Source organism: Scatophagus argus, chromosome 9 (genome assembly GCF_020382885.2).
Source record: "Scatophagus argus isolate fScaArg1 chromosome 9, fScaArg1.pri, whole genome shotgun sequence".
NCBI classification, from domain to species: domain Eukaryota; kingdom Metazoa; phylum Chordata; class Actinopteri; family Scatophagidae; genus Scatophagus; species Scatophagus argus.
This window is the reverse complement of record NC_058501.1, coordinates 14,257,375-14,282,967: the sequence shown is the minus strand read 5'-3', so window position 1 is coordinate 14,282,967 and position 25,593 is coordinate 14,257,375. Positions and strand designations below refer to the sequence as shown.

General features: G+C 39.2%; 2 protein-coding genes across 3 annotated transcripts; both read left to right on the top strand.

Moving 5' to 3' along the window:
- The first annotated feature begins 3,192 nt into the window (after window positions 1-3,192).
- Window positions 3,193-9,380, top strand: LOC124065134 (metalloreductase STEAP4-like). 2 transcript variants are annotated; one of them, XM_046400250.1, is made up of 11 exons: window positions 3,193-3,663; window positions 4,115-4,222; window positions 4,298-4,368; window positions 4,493-4,580; window positions 5,475-5,753; window positions 5,899-5,993; window positions 6,469-6,579; window positions 6,895-6,937; window positions 7,089-7,253; window positions 8,686-8,974; window positions 9,320-9,380. In XM_046400250.1, the coding sequence occupies exons 1-10, from the start codon at window positions 3,463-3,465 to the stop codon at window positions 8,941-8,943; spliced, it is 1,419 nt and encodes a 472-aa protein (XP_046256206.1). In that variant the 5' UTR covers window positions 3,193-3,462; the 3' UTR covers window positions 8,944-8,974; window positions 9,320-9,380. The 2 variants fall into 2 exon arrangements, with proteins under 2 accessions (XP_046256206.1, XP_046256205.1); XM_046400249.1 differs by having other exon boundaries at window positions 8,686-9,380.
- A 3,731-nt stretch (window positions 9,381-13,111) lies between these two features.
- On the top strand, window positions 13,112-14,943 carry LOC124065347 (serum amyloid P-component-like). The gene is made up of 5 exons (XM_046400639.1): window positions 13,112-13,215; window positions 13,434-13,488; window positions 13,804-13,906; window positions 13,995-14,292; window positions 14,436-14,943. Exons 2-5 carry the CDS (start codon window positions 13,434-13,436, stop codon window positions 14,652-14,654), a joined length of 675 nt encoding a protein of 224 aa, XP_046256595.1. The 5' UTR covers window positions 13,112-13,215; the 3' UTR covers window positions 14,655-14,943.
- The last annotated feature ends 10,650 nt before the right edge of the window (window positions 14,944-25,593 follow it).

The following is a 25,593-nucleotide window of genomic DNA, read 5'->3' as shown; positions in this document are numbered from 1 at the left end:
TCCATCACCTGGGGAGCATCTGCTCCGATAACTCCATCACTGTTAAAAACCTACCTCTCTTTTTCCTTCCTCAGCTTTCTGCGATCTAAATTTTCACCACGGTCATAATTATACATTTATTAGAGATTTAAAAATGGGACAGAATCCAACACAGAATCCTACCAAAGACGACATAATGCATTCAAAAATCATTTTCATTATATAGTACAATGATCTAGAAAGCAGGATGTTACTGTATCAGAGAACCTCATTTCATGCACCAGAATTCATTAGCATAGACTTGTGGCTCTAATGCACCCTGCATTTTGCTTAGACAATCAAATATTGCACAGTGTAAAGCCAATCATGGTAATGGCTGCAGCCTGGGAATTGCGGACGGTCCAATCATCACCTTTGCCTGAGAGTGCTTTTTTTTCCAGACTTGACATTTGATATGTGATTGCGGCTTCCTTTGAGTTTAGTTTTGGATCATCAGAAAACCTCCCACGCTGTTTGATGCTTGATTGTATTGTTTGTAGCTCACGAGGGCTTGACTGCAACTCTTTTCCTCGCTGAGGTCTCTAGGATTCACTGCCTGGGTTGTTACTGTTTGATCTTTGAATTTGGCTTCAGGGGCCAAAGAACTGTGGGTTGGTTATCACTGACCGCTTGACATGGAAAAAAATAAAACCACCTCACAGATCATGAATGACACTGACCTGCTAGGATTACTCAAAACTTAAACATTTCAATGAGCTTTTTATGATTGTTTTTATTCTTATCTACTGTCTTAAAAACCCACCTCATCTCAACTCATCTGTGTATTGACCCTGACCAAGACATTTCTTGACTTAACTTAAGGCTTTAGGATATTGTGAGAGGAAGAGTAAGCAACTAACTGTTTACCAAACAGCAGATTAATTAACACGTCCTTATATAAGTATACGAGATCTTCATCATTTCAGACTTTTCTCAATGTTGCAATACATCGCTTCAACAATCAAAAATTATGTTTTAGAAAAGATCATGGTTGAGTTGAAAATAAGTACTTTAATTGTGTAATTAATGTGTAACTTAAGTTGCATTATGTACTGTTTTCTACATATTATAATAAGTGAACACAGGACAAGAACAGCAGTCTCCTGGGCGAAACTCTGGGTGTGTTTGACCCATCCTTCCACCCCGACCTTCTCCCTATGTGGAATACGTTACCTAACTTCCTCCTTTGCTCCCGTTGTAATTACCACAGCAACTAGAAGACGCCACTTGCAAAGATGATGAGAAGCTGCTTTCTCAGCACACTGCAACCTTACAAAGCACATGCAAATTAAGAAAACGTCTTGAAGAAAACTAACAAGGCTAATAAGAAGCAAAAAACTGAGGCCAGATTAAAAGGAAATATCTGCAATAAGATTGGCTTATTTACATCACAGTTTTAGCCCATTTTCCAACAGTACTGACAAGTGGCCAACTTAAGAGTCTCCAGTGAGCCTCAAATGCTCATAAAACAGATCTGCGTCTGTGGTCGTCTGTGCTACATGCAGCTCATTTGTGTACATACTGTGAGTATTTGCAGGAAGTCTGTCTGTTTGGATGCGTTGTGTGTATTTCCAGAACATATGTTGTCAAAGTGTTGAAGATGTTTTCATTGTGTTTGTGTTTCATCTGTTTTGCGTGTGTTTCCTTCAGCTGCAGTGCGTTGAACTCTCTCTGCCACCATACGCACGTCGCCTTTTTCTAGTGAGGAGCAATCGCTGTTAATGGTTAAGGTCTCAGACTAATTGCTGCCCTGGAAATCAGATTTCATTACATTATCTGTGTATGTGTGTGTGTGTGTGTGTGTGTGTGTGTGTGTGTGTGTGTGTGTGTGAGAGAGAGAGAGAGAGAGAGAGAGAGAGTGCTTGTGAAATACCATAACATTTAAGTCACATGTAGACACACACACACACATACACACAGGTACCCTTACACAAACACACGCAGTTAGTGGGGCATCAGAGCAGAGGGAGTAATTACAGTGTGGGACAGGTCACTAGGCCTGTGGTTCACCTCAACCCTGAACACTGGATCTATTCTGAACCTCTAGGAAAATAAGAAGGACTGCACTCAGAGGCCAACTAAGAGCTAAGAACTCACAGGGACAACACAACAGTGCAGATTAGACTGTAATTGGTGTGTTTGCCTGCTTGCATGACTCAGTGAGTGCCTTTACTGACCACCATATCAGTGACTGAGTATAAGGGTTTGGTTCTTTCAGTCCAAGTGCAGGACAAATGAGCTGCTGCTAAGTCTGTGTTTTGCACACATGTCAGAGTAATTATGCAGTGAGTAAGGCGTGTGAATGTTATGATATATATGTTGATTATGCAGGGGAAGAGTGTAGGGGGTTGGGAGCATTGGCAGCACAGAATGTTTGCATATGGTGACCCCAGACTTGGTCCAGATAGTTTGTTTGCAGAGTCCGGTGCCGCTGTTTCACAGTTTAATGAGTAAACTGTCAGCTGATCCAATTCTTCTCTGAACTGACAATGTTTAACCCTGCAGTGAATGTCAAACCAATCTCTTTAAAATGTATAAATTCATACAAGAATAACTCTTCTCAGTCATCACTTACGATACCACAAATAGTGTGTGGCGTTTCTGGGCCTCAGTGAGTCTGATGAAAGACTGTTGAATCTCATTGTTAAGTTGTCAAATATGTTGACATTTTGGGTTCATGGCTCTTTCTCCAGAATTACTAAATGGTGTGTTTACCAACATATTCTGCCTATTAAGCCTTTAATCTGTTACAATGATCTTGTCTTTGAGAAACTGACATTTGATGATGTACGATTAAAAAGTCTGTCCTCACTGTGCTAGTGAAGACAGACTGGTTTCTAAAAGTGTTTTCTTCTATGTCCTCAGAAATAACTGGCACTTTCACTTTATCTCTTCCTCTGTGTGTTTGTTAATGTGTGCAGTCATAGCAGTGGTTTGGTAAAACCAGATATTTGGCAGAGTGACTTGTTTCCAGCGTTGCATAACTCGGTTTCCAAGATCACACTTGAAATTTTGCCATAGTATTTCCAAACTTAACACAAACACAAATTCACGCAGGGTTTGTGCAAAGAAAACATAAGCTCACTCACACTAATCCAACCCACCTTTTGCTGTGGAGTTTCCCAGTTTGAGCCATGGGAGGGGGAGGGCCAATACAAAAAGGGATTCAAGACTGAAATATCCGTCAGTTTTGGTTGCAAATGAGTTAGAAGGACATGCTGGTTTGAGGGGCAGACAGTCGATTTGCTGACACTTTTTCCAGAAGAGCTGTTACTTTGACGACTATTATTTTGTCACGTCTGCCTTAAATCAGGACACATCAGTCAGTCATCTTTCAGTGCAGCTGTTTGGCTCTGACAGGAAACCTTTGAGTGTTTTGTTCACAGGAGATATCTTCACTGTTTGTCTCAGACTGAAGCCACGTCAGTTGACAGACTGAACAGCATGTCAAGGGAGGTGAAACCAGAGAGCGTGGCCCTGTGTCCTCTGGGCACAGCAGCTGCCCCTGAGCAGAAGCTGCTGTGTATCTTTGGGACGGGGGACTTTGGGCGCACTCTGGGCCAGCGTCTGCTCCAGTCTGGCTACAGGGTGGTGTACGGCAGCCGCAGACCTGGCAGCTGTGGCCCCTTGCCTCAGGAAGTTCAGGTACAACACGTTGCATGATGTCTTCTCAGAGTCTAGAATGCATTTTTTTCCCTGCCCTTTTTTTTTTTTTTTTTGGTTGTTGTTGTCACTGGCTGATAATTGAGAACATGTGTTGCATGATGGTCCTGAACCAAATCAAATAAGTGTTTTAACAAAAGCCAAAGTGCAAAGATATTTCAGCGAACAAAGAAAACGGTTGTTATCAGCTTAAAGCTTACTGAGCCAGATAAGCTCAATCATTTTGTTGTGATTTGGTGCTATATAAATAAACTGAATTGAATTGAATTAATGTTGCTGTGTTTGGTTTGTGTGTTACACTGTATAGCACTTTACAAACAGACTTTTAATTAGTGAGCTATCACTGAACACGTTGAGCCAGTTGCTAGTGAGTGTGTTTACACATTTAATGTCCCTGCATGACAATAGTGTCGTGTCTGTGCATGTTGTGCAGGTGATGAGCCACGCGGCAGCAGCCCAGCCAGCCAGTCTGGTCTTTCTTTGTATTCACAGAGAACACTATGATTTCCTGGAGACTCTTGCACCTCAACTTAAGGGAAAGGTACCTTGATGCGCATTCAGATGCCTTTGTGTAACATAGCAGTTGCCTGATTTGTTTGTTTTAATTGTTTGAAAGGTGCTGGTGGATGTGAGCAACAACCTCAAGAAAAATCAATACCCAGAGGCCAATGCAGAGTATCTGCAGAGGTAAGACGAAATTAGGCCATAATATAATCACCTAAAGCGTATGTAGATCTCAAGGATCATGTGGTTTGAGTCACCAACAACTGGCAGAACATGAAGCAAAACAGACTTTGTTGTTTGTTGTCAGGCTGATCCCTGGAGCTCATGTGGTGAAGGCTTTTAACACTTTGTCTGCCTGGACCCTGCAAAATGGACCTGCAGATGCCAATAGACAGGTTCTGTGTTTCTTTTTGTGATGTTCTGTTTTTTTCATCCTTTGGTCAGCAAAGTGTATTTGACCCTTGCTAAATTTAAAAAGTATTTAATTGCATATTGCTTTCTTCTGCTATTTGTAAATGCATCTTTTTTTTTTTTTCTACTGGCGACATTTTGGAATTGAACTATTCAGTACTGCTTGTTAAATTATTCTCCCACTGCAGAACTAAAAGCACTTTACAATTCTCTGATGTCTTCACACAGTGGGGTGTTGACCAACAAGTTAAAAATAATAGTCTTTTTCAGAAAGGAAAGCATTTCACTCCAAATTATATTATTAACTCATTTTGAAGTTTTGATCAAACCAAGTCCAAGAAAAGAAGCCAAATCTAAGGAGTCAGCCTGATGTCTTTGCTGTGAATGCCATCTCTGATGTATCCTTGAATCAATTAACTCCACAGTCTGTCTTAGATCTAAGCTCCCCATCACATGCTTTGCTCTCTCACTCTGTACTGCAAAGCTGCAGCATATGTGGGTTTTTCTGTTTCATTTTGATCTGGTTGTGCGTTCCCAGAGGACAGCAAAAACCACACAAGAGTGTCTGTGTGTGTGGTGGGTATATGTTCATGTATTAGGGTGTGTTGATGTATTTGGAGCACAATCAGCAATATCACATAGGTGTTGACTGTGTATTGTTGTCTTTACCTGCTTTGTTGGACTAAATTTAGTACTGCAAAGATGCCACAGAATCTCAGGGTACTTTTAAGTTTAATCCTCTGGAGTCAAAACCACCCTTTCATCCTGTGCAATCCAATGCATAAACATAAATGCATAAATAATAAAAAAGAAGACATATATTCATCACATGGGGTATTTCAGGTGCTATAAAGACTGTGGATGTTTTAATGCTCCAGGTGTATCTGTGTGGAAACAGTGCTGAGGCAAAGCAGGTGGTTACAGAGGTGGCAACCAAACTGGGCTTCACCGTTCTGGAGAAGGGGTCTCTGACTGCAGCCAGAGAGCTGGAAGATTTCCCCCTGCGGCTGTTCCCAGAGTGGAGGCTGCCACTACAGCTGGCCACCAGCCTCACCGCCTTCTTCTTCTTCTATCTGGTCATTAGGGATGTCATCTACACATATGTTGAACAGGGGAAAGACAACTCCTTCAGAATCGTGGTGTCCTTGGCCAACAAGGTAATGACTGTCAAGTGTATTTTGAATTAGCATTTATCCCTCTTTTAAAAGTAAGTTTTAAGTGCATTACAGAAATCATTTAACTTGAATCTGTTGCATGTTAACCTCACAGTTGCTTCTTTTGTGTTTACTCTCCATCTGTCAGGTGTTCCCCATTGTGTCTCTTATCATGTTGTCTCTGTGTTACCTGCCTGGTATCATAGCTGCCTTCCTTCAGCTCTACAGAGGAACCAAATACAAGTGAGATTTCAAAACAGTACAGACTGGGGGTGGACAATCTTTAGATCAAGATCGATCTTGAAGGCATCCACGATCTGTTTTTCAGGCAAACTATGGAGATATTTAATGTTGTCTTACTTCTATTTCCAAACTTCACACAACCTCACTGACTAAGAGCACCAATAGAGTAGCGGTTCTTTCCTTGGATGGTATAAATAATACAATGTGTTATAACTTGGTAGATGAGAAGCTTGTGCTAGAACAGAAGTATCTTAAAAGTTGTGTTGTGTTTTAATGCTGAAAACTGAGCATTTCATAAGTTATTCCAAGTCTGACATTTCAAAATTGAGAAAAAAGATTGCAATAGATTGAGGATTGTGATTATTTTTAGTCAGATTGACCTGGGTTGACTGACATGGGGTGCTTGAACTGAAGTGTACAATTTCCAACAATTTTAAAATATTGTATCATAAAAGTCAATGTTTGTGTGTTTAAGACGATTCCCTGACTGGTTGGATCGCTGGATGCTGTGCAGGAAACAGCTGGGACTTCTTGCACTTGGCTTTGCGTCTCTCCATGTGCTCTACACTCTCCTCATCCCCATAAGGTATGTAATGGTTGCACACATCCTCATACTCTTTCATATACAGCTGATTATTACTTCTGAAGTGAAGTAATGAAAACTGTAATTGTAACTGTTTTAACCCTGATTAGAGGGATTTCTAATATTTAATCTACTCTTATTGATATAAATTGGTAAGCTGGTACTCAACAAAAGAAGAAAGAATTGAAGAAGTTTAAGGTATGAGTGAAAAAGACGACTAAAGATAGTCAAGTACCATACACTGTGTTAAGTGTGGAAAAAAATTAGGCCTGTTTGAATCTTCCTAAAGATTTTCAGTTTTGTCTTTTTCCTCCACAGATATTATGTGAGATTCAGGCTTGCTGCACATACAATCTCACAGGTAAGCCAGCGTAAGCCAGCGTTTAATGAATTCAGAGCTTTTTGCTTGCATAAAGAGAAAAGGCAGACAATTTAAAATGATTCTATACTGTTACCAGTGTTGCAGAATGTGTTAATAAACATCTCTCTCTTTCGTGTACTGTCACTTTAAGATCAAGGAGAACAAAACATCAGAGTTTGACACCACCATGGCCTGGCGTACTGACTCTTACTACTCTGTGGGGATTCTGGGATTTGGCCTGTATCTCCTGTTGGGAATAACCTCTCTCCCCTCTGTCAGCAATGCTCTCAGCTGGAGAGAGTTCAGCTTTATACAGGTGGATACTAGCATATGTGTCTTATATGAGTCATGTGATATGTGGGTATGTGGCTGTCTTAGAGCGTGTAGGTGTCAGCGTGTCAACACATTTATAGTGGCACATTATGGACACAGAATATAGAAGTCTGCTTTAGCTGTGCAGGACACTGTGTACTTCATCAAAACTTGGCTGAATCCTTGCATCCTGTTTGCTGGCGGTCACAACTGGAGGAGTATAACTGGGGAATTTTTTAGAACAGTTTTCAGTGGGGCTGGCCCTGTGGTTTCCCAAGCAATCTGTTCAACAGTTTACCCTTTATGCACGCATTGACGTTGCTGCCTGTGTGTGTTTTTCCACGAATCGTTAAATAACTGTCTGTGAGGTTGTTGCATCTCAGCTAAATATTTTGTAGAATTTTAAAACCTTGTCCCTAAAAGGTACCTGTGTTTACTCTTGACTTAGATTTGTGCTTAGTTGTTACACTCACTTTAATAAAATGAAAGATAGCAGAGGCTTCACGCATTTTTGCAGCCAGCAGATTTGGCGCTCTTAGTCCACAACAAAAAAAGGAAACTGATTGGCAGAAAAGCACATTGCTGGTCATTTTCCTGCCATTTTTATGATATTTCATGTGCCACCTTTTGATAAAATGAATACACACAATTATGCTGAGGTTCAGTTTGTGTAGAAATTCACAGAAGCTACTGGCCCTTCAAGGAATGTGGATACTGGCTGAAAAAATATTTGCTATGGTTTTCACATCATCTCTTTGACCAAGATTCAAGCTATGAGTGATGGAAAATATTTGTGTGGACTCCAGACAGCTGTGTACAACTTCCTGTTGGAAATAGTCTGTTGTGATTTATTTGAGTCCTAAATATTTGACTGTGACTGTTTTTACTTGGTTAGACACACATGTTTACCCTTTTCTCCACTTTGACCAGTTGAAAATGAAAATCAGCCTCACCACAGGGAACAAACTCATTAATAAATGTAACTGGGTCAAGTCAAGCTCATTTTCTCATTCCACACCCTCCCCTTTACTCCAGTCCAAATTAGAGCAGCTCTTTAAATGTTAAGCTATTCATCAAATGTAATTTTATGGGCCATATATTATCCACAGTCTTTAGGTTTTGCTCATGTGCATAGAATGGAGTTATATGCCTTACTTACATACAAGTTACAAGCAGTGTATGAAGGTTCTCTGTCTACATTAGCTGAATTATGTACATCTGTGCACACAAAGCAAATGAGTGTGTTGGACAATGTGCACATGTTGGTCACGTGTGTCTCTGTAAAGGTCTGTCTATCACATTCCAGCTCATCGAGCCTATTACATAGTGATTAGCTCTGTGGTAATCAGTACAAATGTAACTGTGTGAATGTGTGAATGAGCTTGTGCTCAGTGACTTCATTGGTGTTTGTCTTAACTTATTTTTCTCTCTTCCAGTCCAAGCTGGGGTATCTGACACTGTTCACCTGTACCTTTCACACCTACCTGTATGGCTGGGACAGGTTCCTTTCACCTTCTTCCTACAAATGGTACATTCCTTCAGCCTACATGCTCAGTCTTGTGGTGCCTTCTGTAGTGTTGGTACTCAAGCTGTTGATCCTCCTGCCTTGTGTGGACCGTAGCCTCACCCGGATTCGGCGGGGCTGGGAAAGGACTGACCCACGGGATGACAGCAAGAAATTACTGCTGACATAGAACTACTGCAGTTACAGACTCAAAAGCAATGGTGTGCATGGAAAAGTGACTTGACTTTCTGGATGAGATCAGATTATCTGGCAAATCTTTGACGGATTGTGTTGCAATTGTCACATTTTGTGAATACTTCATGTAGTACAACTGCATTGTGTATTTTTTCTCAGTTAGAACTTGGCCCTATATAAATGAACACAGACACATACATTACATGTACTCATGTACACTCCAGTGTGTACAGATTCTTTATGTTACTCATCAGTCTTAATCTACAATATGAGCTTACTTATGTTTATTCGATTTATTTTTATATCTTTCTCTGTAAATTAATATTTTTGTATGTGGGTCTCACTGCTTTTCCTTTGTTTCCTCTCATTAGGGCTGGTAGACTGTATAACCACTATGAAGTGCTCTTCAAAATAAACTTAAGTGTGACTGAACAGCACTGTCTTGTCTCCCTTTCCCCCGCTCATATATATATATATCATCCTCTCTGGAAGCTCAGTCAAACTTAGAGAGTTTGTCCCCCTGCTGAGCTGAGTGTTCTCTGTCTAGTCGTCTCAGTCTGATCCCTCTCCAGGGTTCATCCCTCTGGCTGATCTGATGCCGTTCTCCAGGAAACATTCACTCTGAGATTCAGGCTTCTCCCCAGTCACTACAGGATCTCATCACATCAGTGGAGAGAACAGCATACAGACTCTGTCACTGAAGTCCTCTGCAGAGAGGATATAATATTTGGTTGTGACAGAACAGATAGGCCCTTGATGTTGTGCAGCAAGTCATTTTAGTTTATCGTGAAGCGAGTGAAGAAAGCGTAGAACTCACATAAATGAAAGTTGTTAGTGACACATGATCAAGCATTAATCTATAAACACTGACAAGCAGACATGCACAAATGCAGTATGTTGTCACATGCATGAATGCATTTAAAACAGAGGACACACATACACAAACACACAACTGCAGCACAGGAAGACAAAGAGGGGAAAGAGAAAATGAGTTTTACAGTGAAACACAGCTATTTATCATATACTTTTGGTCACAGATAAATAAATATTCTCTATGCGTAGTGCTGCGCAGTGTTAAGACATGTCTTTTAATTTGGCAGGTAGTAGAAAGAGACTAGAGGATCAGAAATGATACCACACGTGGGGAGCATGGGTATGCATTCATGTGCTACAACTGGAAGATACCTGGAGTGCAATGGTGAGAATGCATAATCAGGAATGACAACGACCAGTTATTTGATACTTTGTTTTAGATCGTTTGGAAAACATCATAGAACGTGATACTACATAACATCACTCAAACTGAATTCAGTTGAATTAACAGAAATTATGGCTTTTCACAACTCAAAAACGGCACAGTAGCGGTTACAAAAGACATCATGAACAGATGAAGCAACAGGTATGTATAAAACTTTTAATCTCATTTCTGATTTCACACAAAAACTAGGATTATGAATCAGAATCATCAGAATTCCTTTTTTTATCCCCAAAGGGAAATTCTTCCTTTCATGAGGTGCACACTGAAATTGACTGTGTTATTTGCAAACCTTTTTACATTCTCTGTCTGTATGGCGTATCTTAGCAGGCCAAGGTAAATGACAGTACATTAATTCATAATCACTTAGACACTGGTATTGCAACAGATATCTTAAATGTACTGGATAAAATCAATGCTGGCATTTTTTCTTTATATTAAATCAGGGATGGGCAATTAATTTCTATGTGCGTCCATACGTAAATAATAAAAATGCCAGGCTTTTCAGAATAAAAGCAACACAGTTGTATTGCAAGCACAGCATAAATACTTGTTCATTTGTGTTTATGACTGACATACCGCGGGCCGGACAGGAATGCCTAAAGGGCATGTAGCCCGCGGGCCGTAAAATGCCCAGGTCTGTATTAGATGAAGGTTCTGGCTCCCCTTGGGATGCTGAGAGCATGTGCTCAAGGCACAAAATGAAATCTGTTAAGATTATCAGAAAAACTAGTACCCTGAAAAGCAGACACCAACAATGACAGTGAATGGTTTAATTCAGTCTTTACTTTGCGCAAAACTATATACACTGTGTACAAGGGAATTAAGTCAGAGTTCTTTTCCAACAAGGCAGAACTCAGTGGTCAGTGCATGTGGTCTAGCAACGGGTAAGTACATGAAATTCAGACATTCTGACAAAAACTTCCAGGCTTCCAGTAAAAAAAAAAAAAAAAGGATCACAGGAGGGGCACAGACTGGGCAGCAGACCACAAAAGAGACACCATAATCCAGTGAAGGTGGAGTGAGAGGACAGTTCCTTAAATAGTCACAGTGTTGATTGGGTTGATCGGCCAAGATGAGGAACAGGTGTGCAGGAGAGAAGGTTAGTGCAGGAACACAAAGGATGCCTAGCTCTGCCCCAGATTGGCTCAAGTGAGAACACACCTGCACACACACAGGATAAGGGAGGGGAAGAGAGGGAGAAACGTACAGGATATACAGACAAATACCTTATCCTAACAGTAATCATTATTTGAAAAAGGAAACACCATCAGCTTGTGTTGCCTTTTGTCTTTGCCTTTATGCAAGGGTATGGGCAGCAGGTTTAACAAGTTAAAAATAATTTTGTTTTAAAACATTAATAACAAACTTTATTGCATAGCTGAATTCATTTTGTTTCAGGTCATGTCTGCATTTGCTTGACTCGAGACAAAACTGATGCTCTTTCCTTTTTTTTAATCAGCAGTTGCTTGCAGAAGAAAGTGATTTTTGCATGAACTTGTGCAAAACAAAAAAGCAGTGGATAAAACAATCAGTAAATTAAAAAGATAAGCAGCATATCAAACAGGATTTTGTTTACAATTCGCTTTCTTTGTGCAAGACTTTGATGCAGACTGTGATTGTCTGGTTTTTAGTAAGCTTCCTCAAAGCTTCAAAGTCTCTTTTTCATAAATCATGAATAATGAGTTGCCCACATGGGGAGCAGTCCTTACATGTATGCCATCCAGACTGCAAGAATCAGTTGTTCATATTTTGCTGAATGGTCCCAAAATTATGTACAAGGATTTTCACCACGAACTGTTATTACTGTTGATTTTATCTCCAGTCTATGGAGAAAAATTTGAATCTGTGCTAAAGAACAAACCTATTTTATTTCACTCTAAAAAATATCTTAAAGTAATACGTATATTTTTGAACCATTGTATCCACAGATTATTTTGTTTTGGGTTTGTTTTTGTTTTTTTGGGTGTATTAAATCATTCTAAAACGTACACAAACATTTGGTGTCTTATTTTCAAATCTGTCTGGTGTACCATTTCATAACAAACCAACACAGCTTGAGTGAAACTGATTACATCACAGCAGGATTTCAGTGCTCTATCTTTTGTCTCAGGTCGGGTAAATTTTTAATATGAGTGAAAGAATCCACAGTACCTCCAAGCGTGAAAGTGCAGTCTGCGTGGTGACTACTTTTCAGCGCCTACAGGTTACTATTTTGATGCCCTGCATGTCTCTGTGGTGTAGATCAGAAGTACCAAATACTGCCAATATTAATGCTGTCCAACTGTAATCTCTGCAGGAGCAAGATTCTCATGCTTGGTGATGCAGTTTTTTGTTGCCATGATGTCTGATGTCTGACATCCTTTATCTTGGTGAGATCCATCACTATATGGTTGATCTAAACTTAACTTCAGGAAATGTGCATAACAGGGGGTTTCCACATTATAGACAGATTGCTGACAAAAGATAAGCCAATGACTTGTCTTGCAAAGTCAAAAAAATAATTTTTCTGTAATCCTATATACCAACCAGACTCATCCCACCATGTCTTTATGAATCTTGCTTTGTGCACTGGAGTACAGTCATGCTGGAATCAAACTGTTGGAAGCATAGCTTTGTCCAAAATGTCTTGGTATGCCGAAACATTTCCCCTCACTGGAAGTAAGGGGCCAAGCCCAACTGCTGAAAAACAGCCCCATAACACTCCCGAATTCAGTAATTAAGAGGTGTGTCCCAACATATTTGTCTATACAATGTATATGGAGTACCTCATAAGAATGTTGAGAGCCTGCAGTTAGCCATGTTCATTTGCAATGCATGACCTTCAGCATGACTTTTCAGCGTAAACTATGTTGATTCAGCAGAAAGCAGCGCGTATAGAACAACGCCTTTTCACATGGCAGGAAGCAGATGAAGGAAGGATGCACACAGACAGAAATGGGGAAGCAGTAAGAGTACAAAACCCATGATTTTATTCACTGCTGCACTCCACATCCAAACACAGATTTCAAGGTAAGATCTATACATGGGCAATCGTAAACAGGAATTTAACGTGATTTAAGGTTTTTTTTGTTACCCTTTCTGTCTGTGTTGTTTATTGTAGTAATGACACTGAAGAATTCATTTGTAGATTTTGGTACAAAGTATTTGTGGCATTTCAATAGAGTTGGATTCATTGGATCAAAAACACAAAGAATGGTCTCGATGCTGTGTCTTTATCTTTGTTTTAGATGAAATTTTTGCTAGCGTTGGTGATGCTGACAGTATGTGCTGCAAGTCCTCAAGGTAAAAAAAATAAACTGATTAACAGAGAGAACACCGAAAGGAAATGTAAAGATGCAAGTCTGTTGCCGTTTAACTATGAATTTACTTTTCTTACACTCCTTTAATCCAGTATTCATTTTCTGTATATGTAAAATCTTTTTGCCCAATGTATAAGGATAAAACTGTTTAATAAAATAAAAACAGTTTGTTTTAGTGACAGACTTTTAAACATGGAAATTTTTTTTTGCATATTTTTGTCTAATTTTCAAAAATGTTTCTAATGTAAAATTTACAAGAGGAAGAATAGATACATTTTTTCTTCATCTCTCTTTTCAGATCTGTCAGGTAAAATGTTTACCTTCCCTCAAGAGACCAACACAGCTCGTGTGACGCTGAATGCATCAGGACAAGATTTTACCTCTGCAACCGTCTGTCACAGGTAGAACTGAATGTGCAAAATGAATAATCCGAAGTATCTCTGACCATGAAAAGTATCATGCATGCTAACATTCTTGTAATGCCTACAGGTCCTTTACAGACCTCAAGAGGGACCACATCCTTTTCTCAATGTCCACACCCTCTAATTCCAATAGCTTTCTGATTTTCTGGGACGAAACAAATAAGGAGTTGGAGCCCCATATCAGGGATAAAAAGTTAGAATATCGAGGACTGGACTACAAACCGAACATGTGGCACTCTATTTGTACCACATGGGACTCTACAACTGGACTGGTACAGATGTGGTTTGATGGACAACCTTTGATTAAGAAATTTTCCAGCACAGGATCAAACATCAGAGGTTCCAACATAATTATATTAGGACAGGTACAGTTGTAATAATAAACAGCATGATTTTGCTGTATGCTAATGTTTGACTTACTGTGTGTCTCTAGTTTAAAGATTTCCATAGATAATTTAGACAATTTAGCTTTTATTTACTGTATGCTAAAATTCTACACTCTCTACAGGAGCAAGATTCTCATGGTGGGGGATTTGACCTTAAGCAGTCTTTTGTTGGCATGATGTCTGATGTCTACATGTGGGACTACGTCCTTTCACCCTGTGAAATCCATAACTACATGGATGATCTCAGCTTCACCCCAGGGAATGTGCTCAACTGGAGGGCGCTGGAGTTCCAGATCACTGACAGAGTGCTGATAGAAGACACACTGATGACCTGTCACTAAACTTTTGAAACAAAACTGTTAATGTCTTGCAAAGTCAAAATTGCACGCACTGTGCCTTAATGTCCAATGTAAATGTAAGTTACCAATGTCAGCATTTTATGTTCAATCACAGTTTATGAAGGGTCTCATTTATCTTCAAACAATGTTATTGTTTTAATCTCAGTCGTTCTGCTTATTTTATTGCTCCATACAAAGTTTTGATGAAGCTACAGTAAGGCTGCAGTAGTCCTGTGTTACACAAAACAATCGGGATTTGACAAAATCTTGTTCAATAAAGTCGTTCTATGAAGGTGTCATTTCACAGTCAGTGTGGAGAGACGTCTACCTCTCCCAATGTACAACATTAAGTTGTAGTGGCTAAAATTTAAAATGTGTTGATCCAAATGCACAGCATGCAGTAAAAATAGAGTAAATGTTCATTTTACTGTGTTGCTGAACACAAAAACGCTCAGCCACAGATCAACACTGATGCAATCTATGTATATAATGTAGAGCTGAGGAGGGAACTGAGAGCAGTTGTGCATGTCACATACAGCAACATGTTACAACATACAGAGAGATACATGTTGTGTTCTGCAATGTGTGTGTGTGCAGTTGAGTACAGTCATTATTATTTCTCGATCTGCTTTGATTTCATAGCTTTTCAAACTAAAAATTCATGATCAGGAGAAAAATACAAACAGAGAATCAAATGACTGCAAGAAAAGAGTCGCTTGCTGTGATTAGCCAACAGACAATTATCACTCTGCGTCTCTATCCAGATAGGCCTTGTGCATGTGTAAATAGCTAGTTTTAATATGGGTGTTTCCCCCCTCTGTGATTTATTTATTTACATTATGCAGAGTATACATACTGAGCTTATTCTATTTCACACAGAAGAGATGAGTGAAGTTACAATAATTGTTTATTATAGCACATGATTAGTGAAAATTAAGCCTAGTCAGAAAGTCTTGGGCACTTAGACTCTACAGGCAGATTTTGTGATCAGGGGGGCATCTGCCCTGAGCAGCCGCAAGATTAATCCCCCATGGAGCCCACACATAAGTGATGGTGGTTGATGAGGCTGATGAAATGATGAAGCTGGTAAATCTGACAGGGAGGTGGGGGTACAGCAGCAGCATGATCAGAAGATAGGATAGGCTAACAATGTCGGTGTGCCGCTGTGCTGCTGGATACATGTGACCAGCTGATGAGAGCAGCTGATCTCTCAATAGACAGCATGTATACATAAACACTGCAATAAACAATCTCTTTGTTTCAGTGGGACAGCACTACTTCCCTCACTGTTACTCCTAACATGTGAATGGGACTATGCTTAAAGTATTGGCAGCGGACTTACGTTTCTCCATGTTTCATCACTTCTCCCAGTTCTTTGATAATAAATCATTCACACTCCCACATAGATTTTTAAATTGTTCAAGCCAGTCATTCTGTGCTGACAGATGCTGCCAGTTTCTCAATCAGTAAAACTGAGCCACACCTCATAATGAGAAGGTCTATGCAAAGCCATGGGTGTCGTGAACATGTACTGTATAGATTACCTTTATCTCTGAAGAAGATACCAGCACATGAAGCTCCAACAGTTCAACCTTAATGCTCACTGGTAGAAGTTCATGAGAAGACACTGCCCCATGGAGAGTCTGGCCCTTCTGTTGGAAATCCTTAGCAAAACCCGAACTGTAATAGATAGATAGATAGATATACTTTATTTTGCCCAGGCTGGAAAATTACAGCAACAAGCACTTGTGTCAAGCTTCTCTGAAGTCTGGAGGACTTTGGCACTGATGAGGCTGCAGGAAATCCGAAAACCTGCAGGGACTTTCGCCAATAAACTAGGGTGCAGTTGTAGCAACAACACCATTCACCATAAACACCTCTCTTTTGATATTCCTGTCAAATCCATTACACACTACGTGCTATGTGAGAATTGAAAGGACTCTCTTGTGTTAACCTAGCAGATTCCTGATGTAATGCAGAGCAACATGAATTTGTAATTAACTATTAGCTAATTCCTCTTCAGCGTGACTATTAAATATATATTTATCTCTTCTCAAAACATCTTTTTATAAACCTTTTCCCGTATCCATTATTTAAACACACTAGAGGAGGAGATCAATCCCTCTCTTTTGTCTGTACTGCAAATATGTACTGATTTCCTGCCAGCTACTCCTGGCTAAGAAATAGTAATGCATAACTCCCCATAAAACAGTGAACTGTTGTTTTTTGGGTTTTTTTTTTTCTTATTCGTTTTTTTTTTTTTTTTTTTTTTTTTTTTTGCTTTTATTGTTAACTTTGAATATAAACAGTCATACAGTCATTTATCTCTTGCTTTGGAAAAAGGCATCTGTCAAGAAAATAAATTAAATTGCGGTCAAATAGTATCTTTGGACAGAGTCAGGCTGTCTGTTTCCTTCTGTCCCCAGTATTTGTTTTATGCTAAGCCAAGCTACTGGACTGCCCTTTACAGTTATGTATTTAAGACAGTCACGTTTTGGAAAAAGAGCAAATAACTGTAATACCCCAAATGTCAAACTATTCCTTGGTTGCTACATATTGCTACTTTCTGATTTGTTGCCAGGATATATATTAGAAAAATGATACCACTTTACAATATAACTGTCTCATCTCCGGTTTAACTCAATGGCACCATTGTATATCCAACTGTACCTTTCACAGAGAAGTGAATTCTTCATGAGATTTGATTCATATATGTGTTTTTAATGGGGCAGCACGATGGTGCAGTGGTTAGCACTGTTCTAATCGACCGCTTCAGCAGAGTTTCAGCAGCTCCTCTGTTAATCACTGTCGCCACCGATGTGTCGCGACCAGGAAAGTCACCACTGACTCAAATTAAAAACTGAAAAAAAAGCAAACAAATAAGCAAAAAGACGAGAAGAATGTATTGTGTGAACTTGTTTGACTAGAGCTTGCACGTTAACAGAAGTTAATTTCTTTTGAAAAAGTCCCACAGTGTAAAAGTAAATGTAAAAGAAGAATATAATTATAGAGAAGAATTATATGTGAACCCTTTGGAATTACTTGGATTTCTGCATAAATAGGTCATAAAATATGTTCTGGTCTTCATCTAAGTCACATCACTAGGCAAACACAGTCTGCTTAAACTAATACCGCACAAAAATTATAAGTTCTCATGTTTTTGTTGAACACAACATGTAAACATTCACAGCACGGGGTCGAAAAAGTATGTGAACCCCTATCTAATGACTTGTCCAAGAGCAAATTGGAGCCAGGAGTCAGTCAACCGGGAGTCCAATCAATGTGATGAGATTGGATGTGTTGGTTAAAGCTGCCCTGCCCTATAAAAAACACACACCAGTTTTGAGTTTGCTCCTCTCAAGAGGCATTGCCTGATGTGAACCACGCCTCGCACAATAGAGCTCTCAGAAGATCTATGATCAAGAATTGTTGACTTGCATGAAGCTGGAAAGGGTTACAAAAGTATCTCTAAAAGCCTTGATGTCCATGTGTCCACAGTAAGACAGATTGTCTACAAATGGAGAAAGTTCAGCACTGTTGCTACTCTCCCTAGGTATGGTCATCCCGTAAGCGCAGAATGCTCAGTGAGGTGAAGAAGAATCCTAGAGTGTCAGCTAAAGACTTACAGAAATCTTTGGCACATGCTAACATTAAGCTGGGATAGGCTCCAGCTCCCCCGCGACCCTGACGGATAAGCGGTATAGAAAATGGATGGATGGATGGACATGCTAACATTATTGTTGAAAAATCTACAACAAGTAAAACATTAAACAAGAATGGAGTTCATAGGAGGACACAGCCATTGCTGTCCAAAAAACACATTGCTGCATGTTTGAAGTTTGCGAAAGAGCACCTGGATGTTCCACAGCACAACTGGCAAAATATTCTGTAGACAGATGAAACCAAAATTTAGTTGTTTGGAAGGAACACACAACGCTATGTGTGGAGAAAAAAAGCAAAGCACACCAACATCAAAACCTCATCCCAACTGTGAAATATGGTGGAGGGGCCATCATGGTTTGGGGCTGCTTTGCTGCCTCAAGGCCTGGATGGATTACTGTCATCGACAGAAAAATGAATTCCCAAGTTTATCAAGACATTTTGCAGGAAAACTTAAGATCGTCTGTCCGCCAACTGAAGCTCAACAGAGGATGGGTGATGCAACAGGACAACGACCCAAAGCACAGAAGTAAATCAACAACAGAATGGCTTCAACAGAAGAAAATACGCCTTCTGGAGTGGCCCAGTCAGAGTCCTGACCTCAACCCAATTGAGATGCTGTGACATGACCTCGAGAGAGCAATTCGCACCAGACATCCCAAGAATATTGCTGAACTGAAACAGTTTTGTACAGAGGAATGGTCCAAAATTCCTCCTGAGCGTTGTGCAGGCCTGATCTGCAACTACAGGAAACGTTTTATTGAGGTTATTGCTGCCAAAGGAGGGTCAACCAGTTATTAAATCCAATGTGATGTGACTTAGATGAAGATCAGAACATATTTTATGACCAATTTATGCAAAAATCCAAGTAATTCCAAAGTAATAGTATGAAAAGGGTTCACAAGTATGAAATCAAGGTACTTGTACTTTACAACAGTATTTCTATTTGAAGTAACATTATTCTTGTACTTCTGTAGTACTAAATGTCCATCTGAAGCAGTGACAAAATACATATAATGGATGAAATAATATATATTTATATTTGTATATAATAACATACAGTGACATAACACAAAGTAGTACTGAAATGTCCCTCTTGGTATTGATCTCATACTGATAATATTTGAAATCCACTTGAACAGACTGGATTTGTAAAGTATAATAACATATAATTAAACTGGAATGAACTTCTAATCCATGAATAAATTTATTCAGAGAATTCATTTTCAACACAGTGTGATTAAAACTGCATTTACATGAACTGGGCAGTTGGTGTCAAAACAGAAGAAAGCCAAAAAGGGAAGTCCGTCAGTTGCTCTGATCCTAACTCCATCGGCTTTACTGACATTTCTCTGTTTTGGTACAGTATTACATATTATTAAAAACTGATACACCTTTCACTTTTTTTTCCCTCTGTTTGAAATGCGATATGTATAATCAGACAAAAATCTAGAAAGACAGATCCATTAACTTTTCTATGTTAATTATTGTTGTATTATTGTAAATGTTGGCTGGCTGTCATGAGAAAAACGCTTCTATTTTACATGACAACGGTTGCTATGCTGCAGTTGCTGTTTTGTTTTGATCGATGACCTAAGATTTTTGAATGGCTTTGAAGGGGAGGAGCTTAGAGAAATGTCCTTTGATCTGTGATGTAAGATTCTAGATTGCCTTTGATGGCTGAGTATATAAATAGACTGGATCCATCCTACACATTCCAATTCTGAGCAGTGCGTGAAAACGAAGCCAAGGAATTTACAAAACACGAAGATCAATCAAACAGCAACTACCACCATGGAGAGAACAGATACACCAACGACAGAGGGGAAGTTGGGAGAAAGTGAAGCTACTGTTCGTCAGCTGATTGAATCCTTTTTTAAAGGGATGACAGAAGAACAGTGGGTATTGTTAAAAACAGGTGCTGCAGATGATGCCACAAAAATCATGTTGGCAGAACTGCTTTTGAATATAGTAACAACTGTTTCAAGAAACTTGTTGACATCTCTCAAGGGCTTAGACATAAATTTGTCTAAGCATATACCGAACAATCTTGGTGACAAAATCATCGAGAATTTTGGTCAAGCTCTGGGTGTTGCGGACCAAATCGAGTTGGCCAGCTTCAAAAGCTTGTCAAACTTGTTTGATAAAGAGATTTCAGAAAATGTCAGCTCTGCCTCACCTTCTTTAAAAACTCAAGAGCTGTTCATAAATCGCCGTGTCACTCCCCCGCGCAGACTTAATGCTATAGTTAGTCAGACCTGCAAAATGCTGAAGGAATTTGCGGGCAAGATGAAAATTTTCTGCCCCACTCAACCAAGAAGAAGGAGGAACAAGGATTTACATCTGGTAGATCTGGAGTCGGCACACATTGATGAAGAAATGGAGTCACCAGTCAGAACAGTGAAACCAGACAACCCAGAGAAGATTTCACCGGAGGACAAGCAATTGAAAACAACATGTACAAATGTCCAGGAAATTATTCGTGAGGATCTAAACAAAATCATGTATCCTCTTTTAGATGACGTGCCGGACTTTGAGTTTATGAACCTGCAATCTGAAACCTCTCTGGAGATTGAAAATGTTTCAGATGGCATTGCTAAAGCACTTACTGAAAAGGCTAAGAACTTAGAAAAGACAGACGTTGCAGATCCAAGTCCAACATGCCAAAAGAAAAGCAAACCGCCTTTGAAAGAAATGAAGAGCAAGGTAAAAAACTTCATCACAAAGTGTTTTGCCAAAGTGTGGATACATCGCATGCTGGCACAGCTGAAGAGCAAATTTCACCAGGACATCAAAGTTGAAAGGAGGGAGTCAGCGGAGGCTCTGTTTCAGAGATGCATTTGTGAAGTAACAAAGACTGGAAGTGAGGATTTTGCGCTGGTGTGGTTCAAAGACATTTCCGATGGTAAAGTCTTGATATTCACACAAGAACTTAGTGATCTCCTCTACAGTCACCTCACAGATGAGGGGATGCCCGATGCTATCCCAGATTCAAGGAAATTAGTTCGGGTGAGAAGGTTTATTCCTGAGTCACATACTAAAATGTATGCTGATATACGGAGCAAAGTATGGATTTTCATGGTACTAATGAGCTGGTGGCTGAATACTCAGGCTGGTGGCCACAGTAAAAAGATGATGGATAATTTAATGGACATTGTAACACGGGAAACTGATGCAGAGGAGAAGTGTGAGAAGACAAGTGCCGAGGAGGATGCGACACTACAGACAGAAAAAAAGAAAGTGTTTGTCAGGATACTGATCGAGCAGATAGTTTGGCAAGTATTCCACAAACTAAAGCTAGTACCTGTAGACAAAGATGACATCATTGCATATTTATTTGATAAGACATGGGCTAAATTGGATGGTACAGACATATACGTCACCCAGGCAACTTTCAAGAACCTCCACAAGACCATATTCAAGGACCTCTGTAAGCATTGGGGCAGTGCAGATGTCGTGCTGATTTCAATGATTTTAAAGGATACAGAGATTGAAGAATATATTGCCTGCGCCCTCGAACGTCATTTGATGATACCACCAAAAACAGCTTGTGCTATCAGCAGGTTCTTCTCCTCTTTGGGCAAACTCATCTCCAAGCCCTTCAGGCGTACAAATAGGTGTGATGTCTTTTAATGAAATTTTAAATTTCTAACATTGTCCTGACTTCTTCCCCAGCCTTGTCACATTTTTCTCATATGGGTTTACTCCAGGTGCTCTGGTTTTTCCCACTCTTCTCCAAACCACAAAGCAATGGGGACTCTAAATTACCCCCAAAAGCTTGTTGGTTCAACTGGTCTCTGTTACTCAGCAGAGGCCAGAGCAGGAGATTGCTGAGATGTCCAAGCCACTTTCTCCTCGACTGGCCTCTGTTGAGTGGCAGAGACCAGTAGAGCAGGAAGTTGCCTAGATGTCAAGCTTAAAAAAAAAAAAAAATAACAACAACGACAACCAAATTTTTAAAAACCCCAACAAGGACAAATAGGTGTGATGTCTTTTAATGAAATTTTAAATTTCTAACATTGTCCTGACTTCTTCCCCAGCCTTATCACATTTTTCTCATATGGGTTTACTCCAGGTGCTCTGGTTTTTCCCACTCTTCTCCAAACCACAAAGCAATGGGGACTCTAAATTACCCCCAAAAGCTTGTTGGTTCAACTGGTCTCTGTTACTCAGCAGAGGCCAGAGCAGGAGATTGCTGAGATGTCCAAGCCACTTTCTCCTCGACTGGCCTCTGCTGAGAGGCAGAGACCAGTAGAGCAGGAAGTTGCCTAGATGTCAAGCTTAAAAAAAAAAAAAATAAAAAAAAAAATAACAACAACAACAACAACCAAATTTTTAAAAACCCCAACAAGGACAAGAAAAAAAAAAAAAACCAAACAAATAAACCAACAAAAACAAATAAACAAACAAAAAAATTACTGCCATGTAGGTTCTTCTACTCTTTAGAAAAATTCAACTGTAAATTAATTTGACGTACTTATTAGTACTAGTTATTAGTGTGTTCGTGTTAATAGCAACACAACAGCAGCATTTAAAGTGAATATTTTCTCCTGTGCCTTTTTATTTGTCTTTTGCTTCTCCTGGTGATGGTGCATGTGCTGCACCTACGCAAGGTTAAAATAAATAAATAATTTAAAAATTCACATTAAAGTTATGTGTACATGTATGCGGTTTGTTACCTTAAGAGTTCCTAAATTAACTGCAACTGTGAAAAAACAAGTCAAATGTATAACAACGTGTATTGAGTACATTTGTTATCTTTGTCACTGAAATGCTAAGCATTATATTCAACACTCAATATATTCAGTTGTTTTATCCACAGACTTGACAGCAAACCATGTGGTATTTCAACTTACTACAAGTAATTGTACAGTGAAAACCAATTTACTTATACTTAATATGAGCCTGACAACTTCAGAAGAGGATGTCAGCGCTGTGAGTGTCTGTCCCAGGTATGTTTTTTGGAGTGTGCTGCACGAGATGGTATTGAGCTTTATATTTGGAACAAAAAGGGAGAATTTGGAGTGCAAGAAAACTGCACACTGCACACTGTTGGGACTCTGCATCTGGTCTAGTACAGCTGTGGTTTGATGGAAACTTTTTAATTAAGAAATTCTTTGAAGGATCAGGTAAGTTTCATTTGAGATTTTCTTATTATTATTATTATTTTTTTAATCTAAACTCTTTACGATCTCTACAGGAACAGAATTCCTGTAGTGGAAGGTTTAAAATGAATCAGTCTTTTGTTTGCCTGCTGTATGATGTCGATATGTGGGACTACATATTTCACCCTGTGAGATCCAGCACCATGCGAATGACCAAAAGTTCACTCCAGGGAATGTGCTCAACTGGAGGGCACTGCAGTTCCAGATCACTGAAGAATGCTGATAGAAAACAACCAACTGATCTGTCATGAAGGTCAAACAAGACTTCAAATAATATTCCACACATGGTCCTCCACAGAATATGAAACGCTCACACCCTGTTCACTTAAACGTTGGCTTTAAAAAGTTTGTGGCTTAGCCTTTTGTACGGGCAGTGGCTTTAATCAGTTCAATTCAATTTATTTATATAGTACCAAATCACAGTTTGGTCACACAACAGTTGTCTCATGACAATTTCCAATTAGAGCAAGTCTCTGCCCAAACTCTTTAATTTGATTTTTAGAGAGACCCAACAAATCTCTCTCTCTCTTTATTTGACAGTTCATTAAAAATGGCATATTTTGCACTTTAATGCAGTCTAATGTGCTCCATTCTGACTTATCTCTCAAGTTGAGTTTGTTTTCATGTTAATTAAATCTGTTTCCCAGTCTAAAACAATTGCCTCATTATAGCTGATTGTAAATCCATAATAATCCATATATTATCACCTTTCATCAACTTAACTTCTTGTGAATATTACAAGCCTTGAAATTCTTTTTGCTATTTATTGACTCAGTGACCTGAATTTATACAACTCATTTTTCAGCAAAAAGAGCATAATATATGTGCTGAAACTATTTCAAAATGTTCACTAGTGGCACAATATAATGTCTGTTGACTGTTAAAAACTGACTGGAATGATTTTATTAGAACATAGGCTCAAAACTACACATGAAAATTTTGTCATATTACAAAATTAATGTCTGAACACATTCATTAAAAAATAAAACATCTGGCAGAAGAGACTCATAACAGGCACGCAGAAATGTTGTGTAAAAAGTGATACTGATAAAGCTGATACTTGCTAAACAAAATGCTGCAAATGTCATATATCAGAATAGACTTCTCACTACTGGACGATCATAATAGTTTTTAAAAGAAATAATATAATCTGGATATCCCTATAGTGGATAACAGAAGCAACTTTTGAAGTTTAATGCCTGTGTCTTTGGAGTTTCCGCTTGTGACTATTCAGTTTATGGCTTTTCATTCTACTTTATGACTCTACCTTATTTTAGTTCTTTCTCCTCCGTCTCTTCTTCTTTATTATGGATGCTCATTACATCTTGTACTTTAGACAAGCAACACCGAAAATCTGAATAACTCGTGTGCTGAATGAATTCCATACTTAGCAAAGGTCAGTAAAGAACACAAAAAAATGTAAAAAACATATCAGAAATATTAAGTACAACAACATTAAATTCTTTGAAAGACCTATATATTGAAAATGTGTAAGAACGACTGAACATTTCTCTCGTGGATTTAGAGAATGTAACGTCATTTAGGAAGTTAGAGGATAGTCTCTCACTGACTATTCAATTCATCAGCAATATCCAAGTGAGCCTACCAGAGTTTGACAAAGTTTTCTTATCTGAAAAAAAGGTAACATTGGAGCCACTTGTAATCCTCCAGAGACTTCCACATTAAATTAGAAGCTGTAGCAGTAATACCACTCACCTTAACCACCTCTCTTTTGACATTCCTGCTGAATCAATTAAGCATTATATGCTATGTGGGAACTCAGGAAAAGCCCTTTGTGGTACGCTAGCTGCTTCCTGATGTAATGGAGGGCAACTTTTACCTCAACAGACTCAGAGATTGAGAGTTTGGGCACATTATAAAAGTCTAAGCACCAGACAATGAAGAAAATTTGGGTCACAGAGGATGCCATTTGCCCCCTTGAATTCCTGGGCCATGGTGCATGTGCCCCATGCTGTGCTGAGTTATACTGCCTTAACTGCAATCCTGGGTTGTTATACAGTTTGACTTTCTGAACTGTATGAAAAAACAGTATGTTAAAAAAAAGAGAGTCAATATTTGAGAAAAAGATCATTTAACAATAGATTAAATGGTTTTTG